At 41.5% G+C, this 21,071-nt stretch overlaps 1 protein-coding gene across 4 annotated transcripts; it reads left to right on the plus strand.

Annotated features, from left to right (window-relative positions):
• The first annotated feature begins 759 nt into the window (after nucleotides 1–759).
• Nucleotides 760–16,136, plus strand: syn1 (synapsin I). Of its 4 annotated transcripts, none has more exons than XM_039803834.1 (14): nucleotides 760–1,005; nucleotides 1,277–1,774; nucleotides 2,879–2,936; nucleotides 4,200–4,291; nucleotides 4,458–4,614; nucleotides 5,262–5,351; nucleotides 5,905–5,967; nucleotides 6,071–6,213; nucleotides 6,314–6,388; nucleotides 6,480–6,582; nucleotides 6,672–6,809; nucleotides 7,683–7,752; nucleotides 9,909–10,450; nucleotides 12,912–16,136. In XM_039803834.1, exons 2-13 carry the CDS (start codon nucleotides 1,413–1,415, stop codon nucleotides 10,448–10,450), a joined length of 1,893 nt encoding a protein of 630 aa, XP_039659768.1. In that variant the 5' UTR covers nucleotides 760–1,005; nucleotides 1,277–1,412; the 3' UTR covers nucleotides 12,912–16,136. The 4 variants fall into 4 exon arrangements, with proteins under 4 accessions (XP_039659768.1, XP_039659764.1, XP_039659765.1 ...); XM_039803830.1 differs by having other exon boundaries at nucleotides 9,909–10,446; nucleotides 12,874–16,136; XM_039803831.1 differs by having other exon boundaries at nucleotides 9,909–10,446.
• Nucleotides 16,137–21,071: the final 4,935 nt, after the last annotated feature.

A 21,071-nucleotide genomic window follows, 5' to 3' on the forward strand; every position in this document is an offset into this window, starting at 1 on the left:
ACACACGCGGAGCAATACAGGAAGTTTAAGAATAGTCCTTTTAGCGTAAAAGCCTTGAAACAATAGCAAGATATACTAGTGATTTCAGCTGCCACTCCTTTAAATATGTTGATTTAAAGCTTAAACTAACAATTATTTTCAAATGAATCTGTTGATTTTTAATTTTTATTTAAACTGATTACTCATTTGCTCTATGACATGTAAAAAGAATCGCAAAAAAAGCCTCTCATTATTTACCAAAACCTGCGAGATTTTTTATTTTTAACTAATATACCCAAACCCCATATATTGAATCTACAATTAAATTAAAACATACAAAGGAGGCAACACATCCTCACATTCCAGATGCTGGATCCAGCAAATGTTTGGTAGCCTATCTTAACTTGACATAGGCTATGACTTTATATGCCGAGTTCCTGTTGATTGCCTAATCACCGTTTACATAGCTTTACACATATGAACCGCAATGTTGCCAATACAATATAAAGTTACAGAATTAAGTGGCTACGGAAATAAAAAAAAAGGCACTTGGTTCACAAAAGATAATTTCCCCTATTTGGAATTAAACATGGTACCTTAAGAATGTATTCAATGTATTCAGTTGTATTTAAAGATGCATTTTATTCTTGGAATATTAAAGTATCATAGTATCATAATATTAAATAGGTTGCGTTTATTTTGAAAGCAACTCCCGGAAGTCGTGTTGGGCACACTGTCTAATTTGCTTCTCGCGCCTCGTTTCCCTGAGGGTGACTGGGAGTGACGCAGGGCAGACGGAGAAAACTAGGGCTGGAGGGTGAGGACAGGGAGAACGGCGGGGATGTTGGCAGGACTTTAGCGTTCATTTCACAGCTTCAAGCCGGGACGGCCTGCCCGCGTGCACAGAGGACATGAGAGTCACCTATATGTAGGTTTTCCTGTGAGAGATAATAACATAATAATAATAATATTAAGAAGGCATCATCACCTCATCCTTGGGGCGGATCAGTCTGGACACACTCCCAGGTAGGCTCCATCATGCCTTATTTTGACAGTCACTGATTACTACAGTGGCTTCGTTGGTGGTTTATTAACACATCCCGTCAGATATAAGTGTAAAAATGATTTATTTCGTTTGTCAGTCGTGTAGGACCCTCATTTTTTTGTCAGCTATTATCGCGTGAGGCTGTATGACAGCTTGTCCTCAAGCTACACTGTCACGATTCCTTACCAGCTTACTGTAACACATATGAAAAATCTGCTCCCAAACGATAAAACAAGCCTTGTTTCTCTTTAGGTAACCTCTGCACATGGGAAAGTAGCCTAGTCATTCCGTTTTCTTAGGCTACTGAACACCCAAGTTGTAAATCGCCTCTCTCAGTTGGAGGATATTTTTGGACACCCTCTTTCCGGCATTTTCGTAAGTCTCCATCATGAACTACCTGCGTCGACGACTCTCGGACAGCAATTTCATGTCCAACCTGCCCAATGGCTACATGACCGACCTCCAACGTCCCGACCCGCAAAGCCCCGCAGTGTCGCCCGGGCCGACGGAGAGGCGCCAGTCCACCAGCCAGCCGCAGCCGCAGCCGCCGCAGCCGCAGCAGCAGCAGCCTCAACAGCAGCCGCAGCCTGGAGGCGGAGGCTCCGGCGGAGGCTTCTTCTCATCCATATCCAATGCCGTCAAACAGACCACAGCTGCTGCGGCTGCGACCTTATCCGAGGCAGCGGACCGGGCAGGAGTCTCCAGCAGTGCCAAGATCCTCCTGGTTATCGATGACCAGCAGACCGACTGGTAAGAGCCAGTGCGCATTGGCAGTCTAGACTCAAATGTGGGTTGCAGTGGCCTGTAGCATCTCGAAGGTCACACGATTCATCCGGTGCCGTGAGATATAGCACGTGTAACAGCCGTCGGCTTGTTGCTCAGACCCGAAACACACTTTTACTGATAGTGCCGTGGCAAAAGCGCAAGGCAGAGAAGCCATTTTCGTTTGACGATCAGCACACACATTGCATTGGCCTTCTTCTCGCAAGATGCAAGATTACAGTTTGTAAGATCACTTCGACAGTCATATGTCGAAGTGATCTTGCATTCTGCCAAAAAAAAAAGAAGAAGGCCAATGAAATGTGTGTGAGGCTGTGGGCTGATGCCACTATGATGATGCAGGTATTTCCAAGTAGAGTGGATGTAAGAGCAAAATGTGCACAAGAAAAATGCATACATCAGGTTACTCAAGCATCCTCACCAACAGTATACATTATGCATGCTTATTGAAGCTTTGCACACAAGGTAAAGGTGATAAAACACGGCACTCTTGTCCCAAAATGAAACCCTAGATGATAATAATCTGTGCAGATGTGTGAATCAGCCCCATCAAAACCCTTCCACCTCACAGTGCAGAGGCCCTGTGGTTCTCCCGCTCAGTCACAACAGGCAGGAGACTTGGATATTTGGATATAAATGCTTAGTGGGTTGCATGTAAAATGCATTTGGACCACTATTTATGTCCTTTTGTCCAATTCATATCTCCTTATGCACCTGGTAAAATCATGTTAATTGACCTTTTTATTTAGGCTATTATGCATGGTGCTTGCAGTTACAGTAGTATGCAGCATACTGCCACAAACAGACATACGTAAATAGATATAATAGATATAACAGATAATTATAAATATCTGTGAAAAATAGCATTTTGTTCCATTAATGTCAGCCTATTTTATGTGTTTGACATGCAACACAAACACTTTTTAATTGGCCAGGAGGAATATTGTTCTTCTGAAATGTTCTGCAAATGCTGGCGAAAATGTCAGCTGCCAATTACAGGAGAACTTGGCAAAATGAAATTCGTGTTTTGTGTTCTGGATACAAATTGGATTCAAATCCCCATCTCACATGCAGGGTAAAGGTCTTCAGAGGAAGAAAGGTCCACGGTGAATTTGACATCAAGGTGGAACAGGTAGGTTTTACACATGTGACTATTTCCTTTATTCTGTGTTAGCGTTAATCTTTACTCCTTACTGGGAGGACAGGTTGCCATAGTGACTGGACTATACTACAGAGCCTAACTTCAGTTAGAGGAATGTTACATCATTCTTTCATAAGAAATTAATAGTTTGCGTTTTGTTGATAAATAACAATCAATTTATGTCAAGACATAACTGGGACAGTAGGTTTACTAGGACATGCCACTGGCCTTTTTATAGGACAAGTCCATTGTTTTTGTTGTTATCCTTGGGAAATGTACCCCGATCCGCAATTTGCATCATTTCTCTTCACTTTGATCCTACTTCGGTTTCATATCTTTATTTTCTGAGGCAGTGTCATCTCTTAAGTCCCTTGGTGAGTCATTTTGTTGGGTAAATCTTAGTATTAGTATCAACTTGCATTTTAGCTTCACTGTTTAACAGGCCACGCAGAATCTGCAGACGCAGAATTTCGCCGCAGAATTTCATAGATTTTGCCGCAGATTTTAAACAAATTAAAAAAAGAAAAGAAAAACTCAGAATGTTAACACATCTCCACCCCCTGGATCATCGCTGAAAACGGTAAAAAGAATCCACAGATTCCGTTTGGTTCTGCTGATTAACAGCAGGCGTGATACTAACATAAAATGATTCATGGTTTCTTAAATAAATAACAGATGAGTCACCCAGTATAATGAGAGATATTATTGTGTTCATAGAGAGCCCTTAGAATGATAAACGTCCCACGGGCCAGTTCACTACTGAGTGTGCTCTCTTGACTTCTGATTAAGAGAAACATTTTATGTTTATACACATGCCTCCACAAAGCCATTCTGGGTGATGCAAAGTTGGAATTGTAATCTCTTATATAGATACATCAGTTGTTTATGTGCTAAATCTGTGAAAAGTGATGTCTGGCTTTATAAGAACATTTATTAATGCAGTTTGTGTCAGTGGCTACGAATGCTTTAATCCACCCGACAGCACTTTGAGGCCACCCTGAAAGTTTTTAAATCTTTTCGGCTGCCTGAGGCATTCTCCTCCGTCCTATTTTTGTCCCTCGACGTCACGTTGCGCTGCCGTTTCCATTATTTCCCCTGTGGCCTCTTAACAGGAAGAACACACTTCAGATGAAGTCTGCCATCTTCTAATCGTACCCTGTTCATCCTGGCGCACGTAGAATAGCTGCTCCTTCCCTGTCTTCCTGCTGTGATCGAAATTTCAGTGTTGAGTTGACGTTGACATTTTCCTTTTAGGCAGAATTCTCTGAAATCAGCCTGGTGGTCAATTCCATGGGCACCTACAATGTGGACATTGATGCCATTAGGAATGGGCATAAGGTTACTAAGTAAGTACTCTGCAAAGTAGTTCTAGTTAGAAAAAAAAAAGTTTGATAATCCACAGTGCTGCTGCAAGTTTGTCGTTATGTTTGAAGTTATGTCGAAATCTGCCTCATAACTGCTCTGTTTGTCTTGCAATGCAGTTTAATATTTCGCTAATGTCCTCTGTCCCAGATCCTTAAAGCCAGACTTTGTGCTGATCAGACAGCATGCTTTCAGCATGGACAAGAACGGAGACCACCGGAACATAGTGATTGGACTGCAGTATGCTGGGCTGCCGAGTGTTAACTCTTTGCACTCTGTCTACAATTTCTGTGACAAACCATGGGTGGTAAGTATTATTTGTGTCATTCATTTGAAACCACATTGCACATTAAATTAATTAATTCATTAAAAGACATACACTTAAAGTGCTCATATTATGCTTTTGGGCTTTTTCCGTTTCCTTTATTGTGTTATATATCTTTTTTATGTGCATGTTATAGGTTTACAAAGTGAAAAAGCCCAAAGTCTACCCCAAAGACTTACCATCTCCAACAGAAAACACTGTTCACAAACTGCTCCAAACAGCTCTGTTGTAGTCCAGCCTTTACTTCAGAGACAAACGTGGTCACTTTGTAACCCACGTTATAATGCTCGCCTAGCTGCTAGCGTGGCACGCCCTCATACTCTGCTTCCTGACTGGCTAGTAGTGCTTACCTAGCTACTGAGCATGTGCGACTCTCAACAAAGATGGAACAGAAGTGAGATGTCTCACTCTGTTGCTAAAACAGAGAGCTCAACACACAGGGTGAAAAGAGGAGCTGCAGCAATGTGCAGTACAACAAAAATATGGTGTTTTCTGAAAATTAAACCACGTAAACTTATTCTGGTACAACCTCAAAATACAATTATGAACCTGAAAATGAGCATAATATGAGCACTTTAAATTATTTTGGATTACAAATGCTCCATCCTAAACATTTCTGTCTGTTTTAGTTCGCTCAGATGTCTCGACTCCACAAGCAACTGGGCCCAGTGGAGTTCCCACTGATAGAGCAGGTTTACTATCCCAATCACAAGGAAATGGTGAGTTCTCTGCCATCTGCTCTCCTTTTCTTTTCTCTCTCCTCCCCCTTACCACTTGTGATGATGGGTATGTCTTAATGCTGAACCCCTTAAAGAGACACACACACACACACACACACACACACAGGTCTGGTCATCCTTCTCTGCACCGGTCATATTTCAGCAGGGTAATTAACTTCCATGTCAATATTCTGTCTCATTTAGCAGCTGAGACCAATCTGATTTTCTGGGGAGTGTCTTGATTTTAGATTCCGGGTAGAGGCAGAGTTTTTGATTATCCCTCTGCCAAGTCAGTGACAGTACTGTTACACTGAGTCTGTTGCTGCAGAGCAGTTATCTCCACCCCTGCAGTCACAGGCTGACAGTACTGGGCTGGCTTTCAAGCCATCAATATGAATCAGAGTCTCCTACAGAAAAAGAGGAGGGATGCTGTGTGTCACTTCTGCTTGACTGAAATGCATTAAAAAATGGGTGTTTTAATAAATAGAGTGCTATGATTACATGTAAGTTACTTTACGAGACATCTGAGTATGTGATAATGCTCTTGTTGCAGATTACCTCCCCTCGCTTCCCTGTAGTGGTAAAGATGGGCCATGCTCACTCAGGAATGGGAAAGGTAGTACTGGAGTGCTAAAGGGTTAACTCAATTTTATGTGAGCTCCATATATCTGGGACCAATATATGCCTGTATCTTTATATTTTGACCGTTGCTACTCCAGGTGAAAGTGGACAATCAATATGATTTTCAAGATATTGCCAGTGTTGTCGCGCTGACCAAGACTTATGCCACATCTGAGCCCTTCATTGATGCAAAGTATGATGTCCGCATCCAGAAGATTGGCAACAATTACAAAGCTTACATGTGAGTGTCAGACTACTACCAAAGAGCCAACACATTATTATGACAAATTAAAATGGTTAAATGTGATTTTCTTTTTCTTTTTTTTAATTCTAATGAATAGGAGAACATCAATTTCTGGCAACTGGAAAACCAACACTGGCTCATCTATGCTCGAGCAGGTGGCCATGTCAGACAAGTAAGAGCTCAGAAATGCACAGGAGATGAGACTGTGAATCCTATAATGTCTCACTGTACTGATATAGCTCTGGTTTTACACATCATTACAGGTACAGAATGTGGGTGGACTCTTGTGCAGACATCTTTGGAGGGTTGGATATCTGTGCTGTGGAGGCTCTACATGGTAAAGATGGCAAGGACTATATTATAGAGGTACGGAAAGGCTGTGTAATGGTATCAAGAGAATGTTTGTCTGTGATCATATGGGAAAGCCATTAAATCCATCATATGTGGATTTTTAGGTTGATGACTGTTCAATGCCACTGATTGGGGACCAACAGGACGAGGATCGCGTTCAGATTGCAGATCTGGTGATTTCTAAGATGAACCAGGCTGTTCCACGCACTTTAAGCTCTTCCACAGCAGGGCAGCCAGCACAGGTGCTCAAACCACAGATATTTTTTTTGCTCCAGTAATCTAATACCTGTCTTTATTTCCCACACTTTTGTTAGTAATATACAGTATGTCCAGTCAGTTTGGTTTTTGTTAAGGGTGCACAGTTAAGGTTACTCAGAACATCTTACTTTAAAAGAGGACATGTAACCAAAGCACAGAAAATACAATAGGAATAGTTGGCAAAAAACTTGAATAAAGGGCAACCACGACAACCACATAAAAGAAGTTGACGTGCAGATTTAAGGCACTTCCGCATACCAACAGATACAGATACATATACAAACTATAATACTATACTGTAATACTATAATGAGTAATACATAGTAAAACACAAATGTGGCCATTTGTATGTGTTGCCTGTCGATGCAAGGCTTTCAATATCAAAGCAAGGAGCTTTAGGCGTACAGTTAATGAGTGTATGAGGTTGAAGTTTTTGATATGGTGAGATTTCTAACCTTACCCCTTTGACCAAACTCAAGGCAATTGGTGAAACCATCTTTTGGTGTAACCATTGCAAAAGACAGCATGGTAAAGATCCTGGACATGTAACAAAAATTGAAGAATTAAGTTATAAAAATATTATTGTTTCAGAGGATAGAAGCCTACATTTTTAGGTTATCTGACTGTGTGAAATCGTAGCCATCAAGGAATACTTAGCATTCAGTCTTACAGTATTTTCAGGTGCATTGAGTGAGCTGACATATACTTTTCAGTTATCAGACAAACTTAATGGGATACATATAATTGAGTGTCATCAGCGTAGCAGTGGAGATGTGTGTATCTTTAGCTAATTTTCCTTCCTTTTTTGTTTGCTACACATTTACTCTCTGCCCTTTTAACTCCCATGTGTTTTATAGAAAGCAGTGTCTCCTCAGCCTGTCTCACAGCCCAAAGTACCCCAGGCTCAACAGCGCCCCTCACCTCAAGGTAAGAACTTGACCTTTTCACAATAACAAAAACCTAAGTTAAATGATAACATTATGTTTTTTCAAAATAAATCTTAATAATCTAATTTAGTAAATGTTCTTCTATTGGCCTAATAGTCAATTGCAACTACATTTACTTGCCATTGTTTGGAATTCTGAATTTGCAATAAGAGCAGCCACAGATTCTACTCCAGCATAGTTTAACAAAAATAGGTTCCAAGGTTAGTAATGCTGTTCATGACCCATTCCTACCCTACCTATGTTGTGGTGTAACTTAAAAATATTACATCAGATACTGTTTGGCTGTTTTTAGGTGGCAGGAGTGAAATTAGTTATCCTTAACATTTGTTGTGTTATAGCTTTATGACAGTTGGAGAACAATTAGATTTAAAATAGGATGTGAGCTCTACAGGATGACTTTTTTTTCCTTGGCAACTGTCATTTTTCCTAGTCTATATCCTTGACGTTCCACTTCTGGGATTGCTCCATTGCCGACGGAAATTCCGCTGGATTTCACTCATTTAGGCCGGATATCCGTTGCCTTGGGCTTCCTTTGTGTAGGCATTTTTGAGGACTATGGTTAACCATTTCTCAGATATCTGCAGGGTAAATCCAGACAGCTAGCTAGACTATTTGTCCAATAAACACACTTTTTGAACGTACACCAAAACAAGTTCCTTCCCGAGGCTATTTTGCAGCAGCACCGTGGCTTTTCCCGGTGCTTAGCACCGCCCAAGACAATTGTGATTCGTTCAAAGAAATGCCAATAAACCAGAGCATGTTTTTCTCCAAATGATGTTCAGATTGTTTGGCAATCTATTATCAAATGGCTTGAGAAATAGTGCATATAGCTGCAGGAAAATGGTGTCATACACCAGCTCAAATTCACAACAAAAGAAGGGAGACCACAAATAGTTAAGGGTTATTAAAGCCAATTTATGTAACCCAAATTAAATATTACCATAAAATAGGATGAAACATGTTTTTCAGTAGTATCAGTAGTGTAATGAGTGCATGCGTGAAGGTGAGTGTGTGGAAGAAAAAAAAACAGAACCCAAAGGACAAACTAAACTAATACAAACTGTTGGCTGTGAGGACAGAGAGAGTGTGAACTGCAACTCCAGCCCTTAAGTAGGAAAGAAGGGCAATCAGGAAGCGTGGACTCAGGTGTGGCTCATCTTCCTGCCACACCTCTGACACACTGACTGCCTCCTTAAAGGCCCGGACACACAGTTGCTGCACGGTGTGTTCTGTGCCGTCGTCCGTCCGAGCGGCCGTCGGCCTTTGTTTTGGCCGATTTGACATGTATAATCGGCGGGGCGGGCACATTTCCGGCAGTCGGACTCATCTGATTGGTAGAGTGCTAACCCGGAAACGGGGAGCGGAATGAGCGTGACTAGAGTCTCTCAAAATCTGCCGAAAATATTTTAAACTGACCTTTGCTGATCTGAAATGAAGACAGATTCAGCAACTGCACGGCCTATTTCTCGCTTACAATGTTTTCAGAAACACGTTTCAGTGAACTATTTTAGTACAATATGAGAGCGTATTCTGAACAAGCCGCCATGACAGTCTGTCTTTGAATTTCCGGAGAAACAAGACCCATGTGATGCGTTCGTCCAATCAGCTGCCGGTTTTCATTTTTGGGCGACAATACAGATTAGCGCCGCCTGCTGTTATGGAGACGTATTACGTCTTGTCGCTGTCGTGTGTTCCGAGGAACTTTTTTGACCAATTTGGGTCAGCCAAACTGCCTTTTCTGCCGACGTTTGGCCGTCGGCTCTGTGTGTCTGGGCCTTAACAGCTCACAGGGAAAATGGCAAAAGCCACCCACAGAGTGGGAGGGTCATCACAATGGGAAAAGAATCTTCCTATGGGAGTAACCTGCAGACCCCCCTAGGTTTTGGCACAGCCCCGCCGTGATTGGAAAAGCATTTTTGGTTGATGGTGGTGCGGCCTCTAGCTCACCCAGTAAGAGCGTTCGCCCCATGTTGGCTGAGTCCTGCAGCGGCACAGATTCGAATCTGACCTGCTACCCTTTGCCGCGTGTGGTCCTCCATCTCTCTCCCCCTTTCCAGTCTGTCCACTGTCACTATATATTAAAGGGAAAAGCCCCCCCCAAAAAATTTGGTTGATGGTATCGTATTTCTCCTGTAGGTGGTCCTCAGCAAAGTCCCCCATCTCAGCAGCGCCCACAGCCTCAAGGCCAACCTCCTGCACAGGCGCAGCAATCTGCTGCGAACCCTGCTACAGGGGAGCCCAGCGCCCAGGCTAAGGCTAACCAAGGACCCGCAGCCCAGCCACGGCCACCGGGTCAGGGATCCCCTCAAGGCCAGAGACCTCCTTCTGGCCAGGGCTCTCCTCAGCGGAGCCAGGGAGGTTCACCTCAGGCTCAGAGGCAACAGTCTGTCTCCCAGCAGCAGAAAGCTGCAGGAGGCCCTGGCCAGAAACCTGCAGCAGGCCAACCTCAGCAGAGGCCGGCCCAGCCCCCCAGGCAGCAGTCACTGGGGGGGGCACAGCAACAGAGGGCTCCAGGGCAGCAGGGTCGCCCTGGAGGACCCACCACCCAGCAGCCCCGGCCTGCTGCTCAGGGCCAGGGGGGCCCAGGAGGACGACCCCCGCTGCAGCAAAAGCCTCCGCCCCCACAAAAGCCCAGTCAGGACAACCAGGCCATGGGTGGCTCCCCACAACTAAAGTAAGTAAGTGCATATGATACATGATTTGGAATCAGCTTCCTGTCCTTTTTTCTGAAGCAAACCTTACAGCTGATCCTTTCTTACTGTTTGCCTGCATTGAGACTGCATGCATGCAACATTAGGAATCTAGTCATGCTCTTTATTGACAAACGATCCACTTGGATGTGCATGATTTATTGATTCTTACATTTTCAGTACGTCAGCAGCCGTTTCACAAAACATTTCAGATTGTCTGGGGAGAGTGATACATGAAAGCAACAGCAAGCGGAAGCTGGCTTGCAGTTGTTCATAATCATTATGAACTTATCACATCTGTCACAACCCATATTCTAGGACACAGGTGACCACATTGTCCAAATTCTACTTCAAGCAGGCATGGACTGAATCACGTAAATAACTATTGATATAGCTAAGGGTGAGGCTATTTGCACCCCCGGTACAATTAGCAGTGTATGCTATTTGCACGCCTGGTACAATTAGCAGTATGCTATTTGTACCCTGGTGCAATTAGATGTGTATGCTATTTGCACCCCTGGTACAATTAGCAGTGTATGCTATTTGCACCCCTGTGCATTTACAGTACCTTGGCATATATTTACACACAGTTATCCATACTACTCATGTATTACACCTTTTTGGAATATTATCGCCCTGACATTCTTACCCTAACCATAACCATCCCACTCCTCTTGCCTAAACCTAACCAACCCAACCAGAGCAGGCATATTCATGAGTCTTCCCCTACCACCCTGCAAAAAAAAAAACGCGTTCGCGGGTCCTGACTTGCGCAATTGCATGCAAATTATCCAATCCAAATTTAAAAAAATAAGATCACCAGAGAGAATCGAACTCCAAACTCCCATACCAAAGGCAAGCGCACTAACCACTCACCTAGCAGTTCTTTCAGGAATTTGATCAACTGTTTACCACTTGGTTTCTTCAAGCCTCGGTTGCTAGGTAACCATACTGTATACAAACAAATAGGTACTAACTAACAAACTAACGGTTGTATGCTTTCACTGAAGACAGAAAGCGCAACTGTAGTATCCATTTTCCGCTAGAAATTCAATTGTTATAAACTTTAGAGACAAAACTTCCCTAATATGCCAGTTTCTGCGGTCATGGAAGATGAACGTCCGCCATGATTTCGGTGCACGCGAGCAACGTGTTTTTGTTATTACGTCACAGGGTGTAAATAGCTCAGCTGTGTGGCCGAGGCTATTCGTACCGGGGGTGCAAATAGACACTCCGTATAGCTAATTACTCTTTATGTTTTCAACTTTTATAAACTAAGTTGTTGATTATTAATTGGTTATTAAATATCAAACTTCTTCAGTCGGTGTGCTGTCATATAAAGCATTCCTTTGTGACAAAGAAATATCAACTATCTTGATTTTTATAATTCTTATATATTATTATAATAATTTTTCCCTATCCTTTATTGTGTTATATATCTTTTTTGTGCATGTTATAGGTTTACAAAGTGAAAAAGCCCAAAGTCCACCCCAAAGGGACTTACCATCTCCAACAGAAAACACTGTTCACCAACTGCTCCAAACAGCTCTGTTGTAGTCCAGCCTTTACTTCAGAGACAAACGTGCATCACTTTGTAACACACGTTATAATGCTCGCCTAGCTGCTAGCATGGCACGCCCTCATACTCTGCAACTGACTAGCTAGCAGTACTTACTGCGCATGTGCGACTCCCAACAAAGATGGTACAGAAGTGAGATGTCTCACTCTGTAGCTAAAACAGAGAGCTCAACACACAGGGTGAAAAGAGGAGCTGCAGCAATGTGCAGTATAACAAATATATGGTGTTTTCTGAAAATTAAAACCACATAAACCTATTCTGGTACAACCTCTAAATAAAATTATGAACCTGAAAATGAGCATAATATGAGCACTTTAAGGAATTTGAACCAGTACATGAAACAGGAATTCTAATGAATTTTCGCACATTATCAGAACAATCGCGCGATGAGTGATGCAAAACTGTACAGATTTGTGTTGTCAGTACCTTCTCCAGATGATTGCTTTCACGGACAACCGACTTGCATTAAAAATCCTAATTTTGGATTGTATTAATCAGATTGCATTACGCTCTCTTATATTAGAGACATAAAACACTTGTTGTCAATCCCTGTTAAAAAAAAACATGCCTCTCTTTGCATCCAGAAAAGTCATTCACTATTCATATCATATCAAAGCTAACCTGAAATGATAAGGTTAATACTGAATGACCAAAGAGAAGTAATGGAATGCGCTTCTCTCATTTTTTACTGAGCCTTTTCTCTCTTGCCTCTCTCTCTCTCTCTCTCTCTCTCTTGGTCTTGCCGTGCTCCAGTCTTTTCATTCCATGGGGTTTGCTGCATGACTTTAACAGCCTCTTCCTCTCCTCTATTGCCATTTTCCTCTCTTTATAGCAAGTCCCAGTCTCTTACCAATACCTTCAACATTCCAGAAACCCCAGCGCCACGAGCCAGCCTTAGCCAGGACGAGGTGAAGGCTGAAACCATTCGCAATCTACGCAAATCTTTTGCCAGTCTCTTCTCAGACTGAGACGGCAGAAGCCACCCCCCCCCCTTTCCTCTCCTCCTACTGACAGAAAGATGGACAGGCAAACTGAAGGGCAGATTCTCCCAATGAACAAGGACCAACAGGATGCCGTCTCCAATTCATGTACATTGGCCCTGATATGAAAATGTAAACACTTGACACCCACTGCCTGAGTAGTTAACACCTTTGAAAATGAACCAAAAGTAGAACACACAGTAACCGTAGGCACTGATATCTGAAACATTCCTTGCCTCGCCTCAAGCATCTAATCATCGTGTCACACAGACGAAAACACACGCAAAACAAAGCCTGTATATGCATGAACACAGGGACACAAGAATAAGAAACAAAATAACAAAATACTGCTCTCACTCGTTTGTTGGTGCCGTAATGTCAGTGTGATCTTTATGTTTGAATTTTGGTTGGTTAGCCGACCAACCCAATGAATTAAGGGACTGTACGAAAATGATCGGCGTGGGGAGGAGTGCTGAGTCTAATATTTTATTTTGTTTAAGAAGCATGGCCCTCCCCAGTGTTTTTTTTTCTTCCAATACCTCAAAATAATATATCTATGGCAAATAGTGAAAATGCAGCCACTCTCTATTTTTGAATATAGAGCTTGCAAAATATACCGTTATTATATCCTCTGTATATGACACAATGCACCTCCACGGCACACATGAAAACCATCTTTTTGATTTTACCAACTATTCTATTTTTATAAAAATCAATTTCACTAACATAAAATATCACATAAAATACAAATATGGGGTGAGATAAAATAAAATAAAATGAAAGGCCGCTTTCCCAAATAACTTAGACTAACCTCCCTTTAGCAAAAATAAAAAAATTACAATACCCGCCCGCTCGGAAACATTTTTGTACAGTCCCTAACTCAGCACAGCTGCACACATAGGATGTCCAGTGTTAGCTAATGCTAGATCTGTTCGAGCTGTTGACCGCTCATGGTGATGTCTTAAGCTGCATGTCAACAGGAGGCAATGGTCGCATTTTCCAACCCCTGACATTGGCGCTTGTAACCGTGTCGTCACACGTAGTTGAATTAGGTAGTCAAGTAACCTAGTAGATGTCGTGAGTATGTTGTTGCTGCCACTTTTCTTCCCGTTTTTTTTTTTTGGGTCGCACAAGAACAAACGCCCGGAAGCTCTCCACCTCTCCACCTCTCCACCTTTGAAAGCATGCCTTACACAGACAAGAAGGTCAGATCAAATGGAGTTGTCTCAGGGATGTCCAATTGATTGTGACACTTGTATGTGGGTGAGGGTCTTCCATTACAGTTTAATTGTGGTTGTTCACAAATAATGAAGGAAAAGCATGCATTTTAATGAGGTTGAATGTCTATTATTTCAGATGCATTTGCACACAGAGAATACTACTGCAAAATGATACTTGAATCCAGTGGCACTGACTGATGTATGAAGTCTATATATTTTTTTTCAGGTTTGTTCATCTGCCACTTGACAAAGCAACAACTCGGTGTTCCCACCCTGGGGTGCTGCTGTGTCTGTGACAGGTGCGGTACGGTAGGACACAGCATGAGCAGGGTTTGCGACTGTTCAAGAAAAGGGTTAGTGACAAATATGATGATTTAGGACAGCTTCCGTCGATTTTCAAAGCAATGTAATTAATTAAAAAGAACTTCTGACTGTGAACCAGCTACGGTTTTAGTGGATGTACAATAAGGAAGTGGATTATGTCAGGTTGATTTAGCAGTTAGTCAATCAACGCGTTGTGATTTTTGCACTTACGTCACTCCAAACCCGAGTCTGCATCGTACAGGGCAGCTTTCTGCTTCCACACATGCCTCCCGGGTCTCAACAGGCTCACTGTCCGAAAGAAGAGGCTGTACAATAAAAACACAATGTAAAAGTATATGAATGTCGACTGTGGGATGCACCCCTGCAGTAGATCTGGTACTTCCTGCATATCTTCCCTCGCACTGACAACCCGTTCTTTGATCACTTCTGAAGAAAAAAAAAACTATTCTCTTTCCAGGCACTACAAATGTCTTCCACGCGGAGTGCTTTCCATTCCAATTTCGACGTAGTATGGCAATATCATGCTTTTTTTTTATTTTTTAGAGAAGACCCAAAAGCCAAAAGTATAAAGGAGTCCTGGTTCCCCTGCAGATTCTCTCCACGCTGCCTGTGTTTTGTGTAGCCACAGTGACCCCTTGTGCTCAATAGTGCATCAATGTGTGAATGTCGTTCAGTAACTGGTCAAACCAAATAGATGTGTTGTACAGAGCTCTGAGTGATGCCGATTGTCACCTTTATCGCCTCACTGCTATTGTGCTTGTTGATATTATGTGTGTCTCTATTTTTTTTTCAGTTCTTAAATGCGTGCCTTTTTATTTTCAATTATTTTGTACATGCTTCATTCCTTGCCACGTGGCAGGGCTATCTTGTCATGTTATGCATTGGTGATTGAGGGCTTCATTTTTGTCAATTTTACAGTGACTGTTTTATCGTGGCAAAGCCTAACGCCAAGGGAATCGGCTTTGTGCGGTTGTTACACTGAGTTTGTCGTTTATTAAAATGAGCCACCATGATTAGCATGGATGGTGAACTTTGGAAAATGTCACACGGTCGCTCAGAGGCCCGTCGGTCATATTAAGACATACAGCGTTTAGCCACGGCGACGCACGAGACTTGACAGGGCGAGCTGTGACAGCATTGCAAAGAAGCAGTTTGATGTGTTTATGTTTTTGATATTCCCCGATTTCTTTTTAAAAGTTTACATTACTTACGGTGGATGTACAGTATCTGACTGTGAATGTACATTGTTTTATTTGTTACAGCTGGTTTTATTGTTTTCTAAATGCACTGTATAACTGTTGTGGAAAGATTCAGTCCTTACAAATTTTGAGTAGAACTGATTGTTTGCAGTTGCAGTTGATCCCTGCCAGATCCTAAATGTAATCGCAAAAATCTAAAAGCTGAGGTTTTCGTTAATCCAAAAAAGTAAATACTGCACAATGTAAATCATGGTGGATTTATTTAAATGTAAGAGAAAACATAGTTGATGTTATATGCAATGTAGCTATATTCTGTGAAAATGAGTATGTTATTAAAACATGCACATGTCTAATAAAGTCTATGACCAACAATGGCAGTATTATTTGTTATTGAATGAATATAGAACAGCAACCCTGAATCTTGTGGGTTCAAGCTTGACTTCATTGTGTCTGCCCATTAAGCATGTCTGTCCAACCTAAAGCAGGGGTCTTCAACGTGTTTTAGGCCAGGGACCCCTAAGCTGAAAGAGAGACCGAGTAGGGACCCCCTAACAGATATATTGTATACAATTGAGTTGCATATTAAACTGGGCAGAATGGATGAAAAGAAATGAATATTATTTATGCATTATGTTTTAATTTTAAACATACATCTGGAAGGCACAGTGACTCCTTGAGCTGAACTGTATGGCGACCATAATGGCTAATGTTAACTTCAGTGTGTACATTTTTTTTCTTCACAAATAGGCCAATTTAGCTTTGCGATTAACATTTTGCATTCATATTAATGTATATTTTCTTACATTACTGACTTATTTTAATTTTTGAAGAGAGAAACTTATTTTTTTTTACATAATTTGGCGGCCCTCCTGCACTAACTCTGAGGACCCCCTAGAGACCCAGACCACCTGTTGAAGATTTCGATCCTAAAGTGTCTCCTGTTTGCACTTAAAAAATAGATATTATTTTTTTTTTTTTTTTTATACAAAGTTTTAAAATTTTCCAAGTTGAGGATCTAAGGATAAGATTGTTGTATGTTGTAGGATTTTATGGAAAAATAAAACTGTCTTGACCCGACATGACATCCAGATCAAGAAATTGAGAATATCATTTCGGTTTTTGGAACAGCCCATGTTAAACAGGTAGGAGTTGTGCTTGATATGCTCGTGTCTTATATGTATCAACTGTATATGTAACACATATTATATAAATATCTAAAATGTGAAGCCAGGAAGCAGCTAAAAAAGTCTCTAAATCCTTTATTTATTTAAGCAAGAAAACCTGCTATCAAATGCATGCTGCAAACTGTAAACTAAGTACACTTTGCACAGCCGGATAGTGGTTTTTGCACAGTAGTCTTACTAATGTATAACCACAAGGTGGTGTAGGCCTGCAGTCTGACTACCGTAGCCTACAGATCTGCACCAGATTAATCAGGTTATATAATCCATTTTACACTGCTGTAATGAGCGTACATGTTTATGTCTCTATCTGCTTGATCCGAACTGTTCATTACATTACATTACATTCATTTGGCAAATCCTTTTTAATTAGAGCAACATACAATATGTGCATTCAAATTTGATAGAAACATGAGCTAGATATCAAAAACCAGAAGTGCATCCCTCTCAAACACCCAACTAAAAACATGTTCAGTGCTACAGTGTAATTTAAGATTTTTTTATTATAATTTTATTTTAGAAATGAGATGTTAGTAATTCTCCGAACCAATATGACTTTGGTAATGCTGCAGATCCAATACTTTTATCGGAGTTTAATCTTTTACATGTGTTATCAATGGAAATGAGGTCTCATTTTCATTGTGTCTTCTGAATCATATTTTAATTATATGAGTCTGAGGCATGATCATAAATCAGAAAACACAAATAACAATGTGTGCATGTGCATTCCTATTAAACATAACTAATCTGGTAACTAGGAACAAATGGCTTCCTGAATGCCACTCGTGATAGTTTCCTTCTTAGAATATTAGCCTAATTCATGGTATTTGAGGAAAACCCATGTATTATGTCCCAGTGTCATTTGGGCTTTCATTAGGGCTGCAGATCTAAATGCAGCAGCTGCAGCTGAGAGAGGCCAATCATATTTGTATAACGCATCAGTCAAAAGCCAGACTGTGTTTCACTGTACAAATCAATGACATTACAATTGAGATGTTTTACTGTCCCTCATCCAACTTCAAAAATTACTTGCCCTGTCTAAATAGTTGTGCTGGTTGGGTTTATGTAGCTCAATTTTAATCACCAAACTGATCAATTTCTTTTCCCCTTGAACGTTTTTATTGCAGACAAAAGTGTCTGGGGTGCAAAATCCAATTTGCAGCTAGGATGTTATATAGCAGCTCGCTCACAAAAAGGTCACTGTGGTTTTTTTTAAAAGCTCTGTCTGCTTGCTTGCACTTCTTATCCAGCTGCCCAGCGGGCCGTGCCATTCTCTCCGTTTGGTTAGCAGTTCAGATGCTCATCTGATCGGGAAAGACGTTGAATTCATATTGAACATGTTCTGGAAGATAATTATATTCCACTTTTTTTTACATTGCACATCTAAAATGTATATCTCATCTTCATACATGCCACTTCACATTCTGATCCTACACTAGCAAATAAGGGACTTTAGAGGACAACAGGCTGTTAGTTTGTCGCTAGCTGGCAAACCACATCATCTATTCACAACAAAACAACAAAGATTGTGATTTTCTCGCACTATCACTAGGGCTGGGACGATATGCTATTGTCCATAGACATGGCTGCCAATTCGATTTGTATTGCCATTTTCATTTATTGCGATTCTAGAAGTTTTCTGATTCGATAGTATTGAGTATTGAAAAGTTGAATAATAACTTCTGGAGACAATATATATAAATATATATATATAGCATGAGACATTTCTAAAAACGAATTGTTTTCTAAGAAGAATGTCAGTCTGACATTTGTTTTATTTGTAAAGAAGTACATAACATGGATTTTCTACATTTTATGCTTTTGCTCTGTTTTGCTGGAAACAGATAAGCTGTGCCGCATGAACAGAAAACATTTAGGTGAATCATTGGTAAAAAAACAACAACATATACATACTGTATATATATATATATATATATATATATATATATATATAGAGAGAGAGAGAGAGAGACTAAAGGGAAAAGAATCGATTTAAAAAATCGTCGCAAAAATATCACGATACATATGATTATTGATTCCCCCCCCCCACCCCTAATAGTCACACACTTGAGGTGTTGTGTAATCATTATAATACAACTCCTATGACTTTGCAGGTCACAAACAAAGGATTCAAGGGTATTTGCCAGCAATAGTCTTGTTCTGTTCTGGGAGGGGCACTCACGACTTCTTCTCTAAGCCAGGATATTTCTAGAGCTGACCCATTTAAACAGCCCGGAGAAGCTGCGAGCACAGGTGCATCTGGATGGCTGCAACCGCCAGCCAGAATGCGTAATTACATACATTAGCTGTCAAAACTGATTTGCGCGAATAATTTGACGAGTGGATGCAAACTGTGCAGGATTGGTGTGAGAAAGATTCCAAGCACCGTCCCACTTGTTTCAGTCATTTCGAATACTTGAGCAGAATACATGTAAGCAATCGTTCTTTTATGAAAGGAAGAAGAAGAGCTATTGTCAGTCCACGTTTCCTTTTTATATAGAAATCCGATGGTAGTCTCTGAATGGGAAACAGTGGCTGTTACAGCCATTATACATGGTCTGCAGCCTTGCACAATTAGTGCAACTCAGTACTGCTTTGCATTGTCCTGCTGTGGGATGGAGAGCGAGAGAGATATCCATATTCAGAAGGACCTCAGTGGTTCTTCCTAACCGAGGCACAAAAGATGTGTTGTCTATCCAGTATTGAATAGCGGGACTCTTAATGACAGCCCTGCATTATACCTCCTGCTGACCTCAATTGCAGTTTAAAAAAAAATCTGATGAAACCCTCTCTAGATTGAAGATAACTGCTTTCTGTTTCCACGGCGTTACATAACAATACGGCAGTGACGACGCACAACCTCAAATAATAACCTCAAATAATTCACAGCACCGGGAGAACAAGAAGCTGCACCCACAGAGAGGCCCGATTCTTTGGTTCCAACTGTGTTTTCCCCCTTTAATAAACTCACACACATGACTGAGCGACTCCTCAGCCAAAACAGCAGATGATGAAGGATGAGAGAGGAGTGTGTAGTAAAGATTTAATTAAAACTCGCCATGGGATGTCTTACTGTGACTCCCGAGAGCGGGACAGAGGAGTTTGTGTTTGCCCAGTGCAGCTGTGAATAATATCTACAACTATTCTTACATTGACCTACATGTACTGAGAGCAGGATCTGAGAATAAAATGCCCACATGAGTCTTTCATTCCCGTCTTATTTTCACAGTGAGGCTGCCAGAGGGGGCTGGAGGGGGGTCTCCTTATGGTAAACCTTATGTTAACTTGAAATTGTAAATCTCTGCTGGAGATAATCTGGGACAGGAGAGACATGGACACTGTATGTTTCCACCAAACTGTAGTGGATATGAAGCTGCACACTGCACAGCTCAGTCCCTCCCGCGGTGCATTTTGCAGATTGCTGGAGGGTTACGAGCAATTTTCAGCTCCCGTCGTCTCATCGCCGTGACGTAGGCTTTCATGGTCTCCATGGAAGAATCCCGTACAGCACTTCACTTCACTCCCTTTGAAATCAATTCAGTCTCTTTTGCTCCTACTCAGTGTGGGTTACCATGGATACCGCTCCCAAATGGTTTGGCTCGTACATGAATTTGTTTATGAGTGTTACTTGGAGTGGATTGGAATGTTCTTTTGTTTTTGTGTGTGTGTGTGTGTGTGTGTGTGTGTGTGTGTGTGTGTGTGTGCAGCCAAAGTAAACATCATTTGCTAATCAAGCATGGGGGAAATTACATTCAAATGGCTATTTTATTCTATTCTTTAAGTCTCAAGATGCCAGAGCAAAGTTTCTTCCGGCAGTTATATATTGTGCAAACATTTGCCACCTTTACAACATGCAGTAGGCTATCAGCTATATGAGGACACCAGTAAGAGTGTCTCCGGTAACTCAAGTACACTCTGGAAAAAGCCTAAAAATCCGCTGAATGTAATCTCGTCTGATCCACCGGGAATCAAAGCTACGCCAACGTGGATTCTTCAGTTCCCCGTTGAGCCAAAAAGGCGTCCAAATACTTCACTTGGCCTGCATCTAAATCCTCTATGTTTAGCTCTGCATGGACCCCCACAACTGTAAATCAAGTCTGGGGCAAGTAAGTTGGAGGGAGAGGAT

This window comes from Perca fluviatilis, chromosome 6, assembly GCF_010015445.1.
Source record: "Perca fluviatilis chromosome 6, GENO_Pfluv_1.0, whole genome shotgun sequence".
NCBI lineage: Eukaryota > Metazoa > Chordata > Actinopteri > Perciformes > Percidae > Perca > Perca fluviatilis.

What these genes read in the sequence shown, in the direction of transcription:
- syn1 (XM_039803830.1), top strand. Translation starts at nt 1,413, where the DNA reads ATGAACTACCTGCGTCGACGACTCTCGGACAGCAATTTCATGTCCAAC. An exon ending in TCTGTGACAAACCATGGGTG is followed by an intron (nt 4,615 to 5,261) that starts GTAAGTATTATT and finishes TGTCTGTTTTAG; the next exon opens with TTCGCTCAGATGTCTCGACT. An exon ending in CAGCAGGGCAGCCAGCACAG is followed by an intron (nt 6,810 to 7,682) that starts GTGCTCAAACCA and finishes TGTGTTTTATAG; the next exon opens with AAAGCAGTGTCTCCTCAGCC.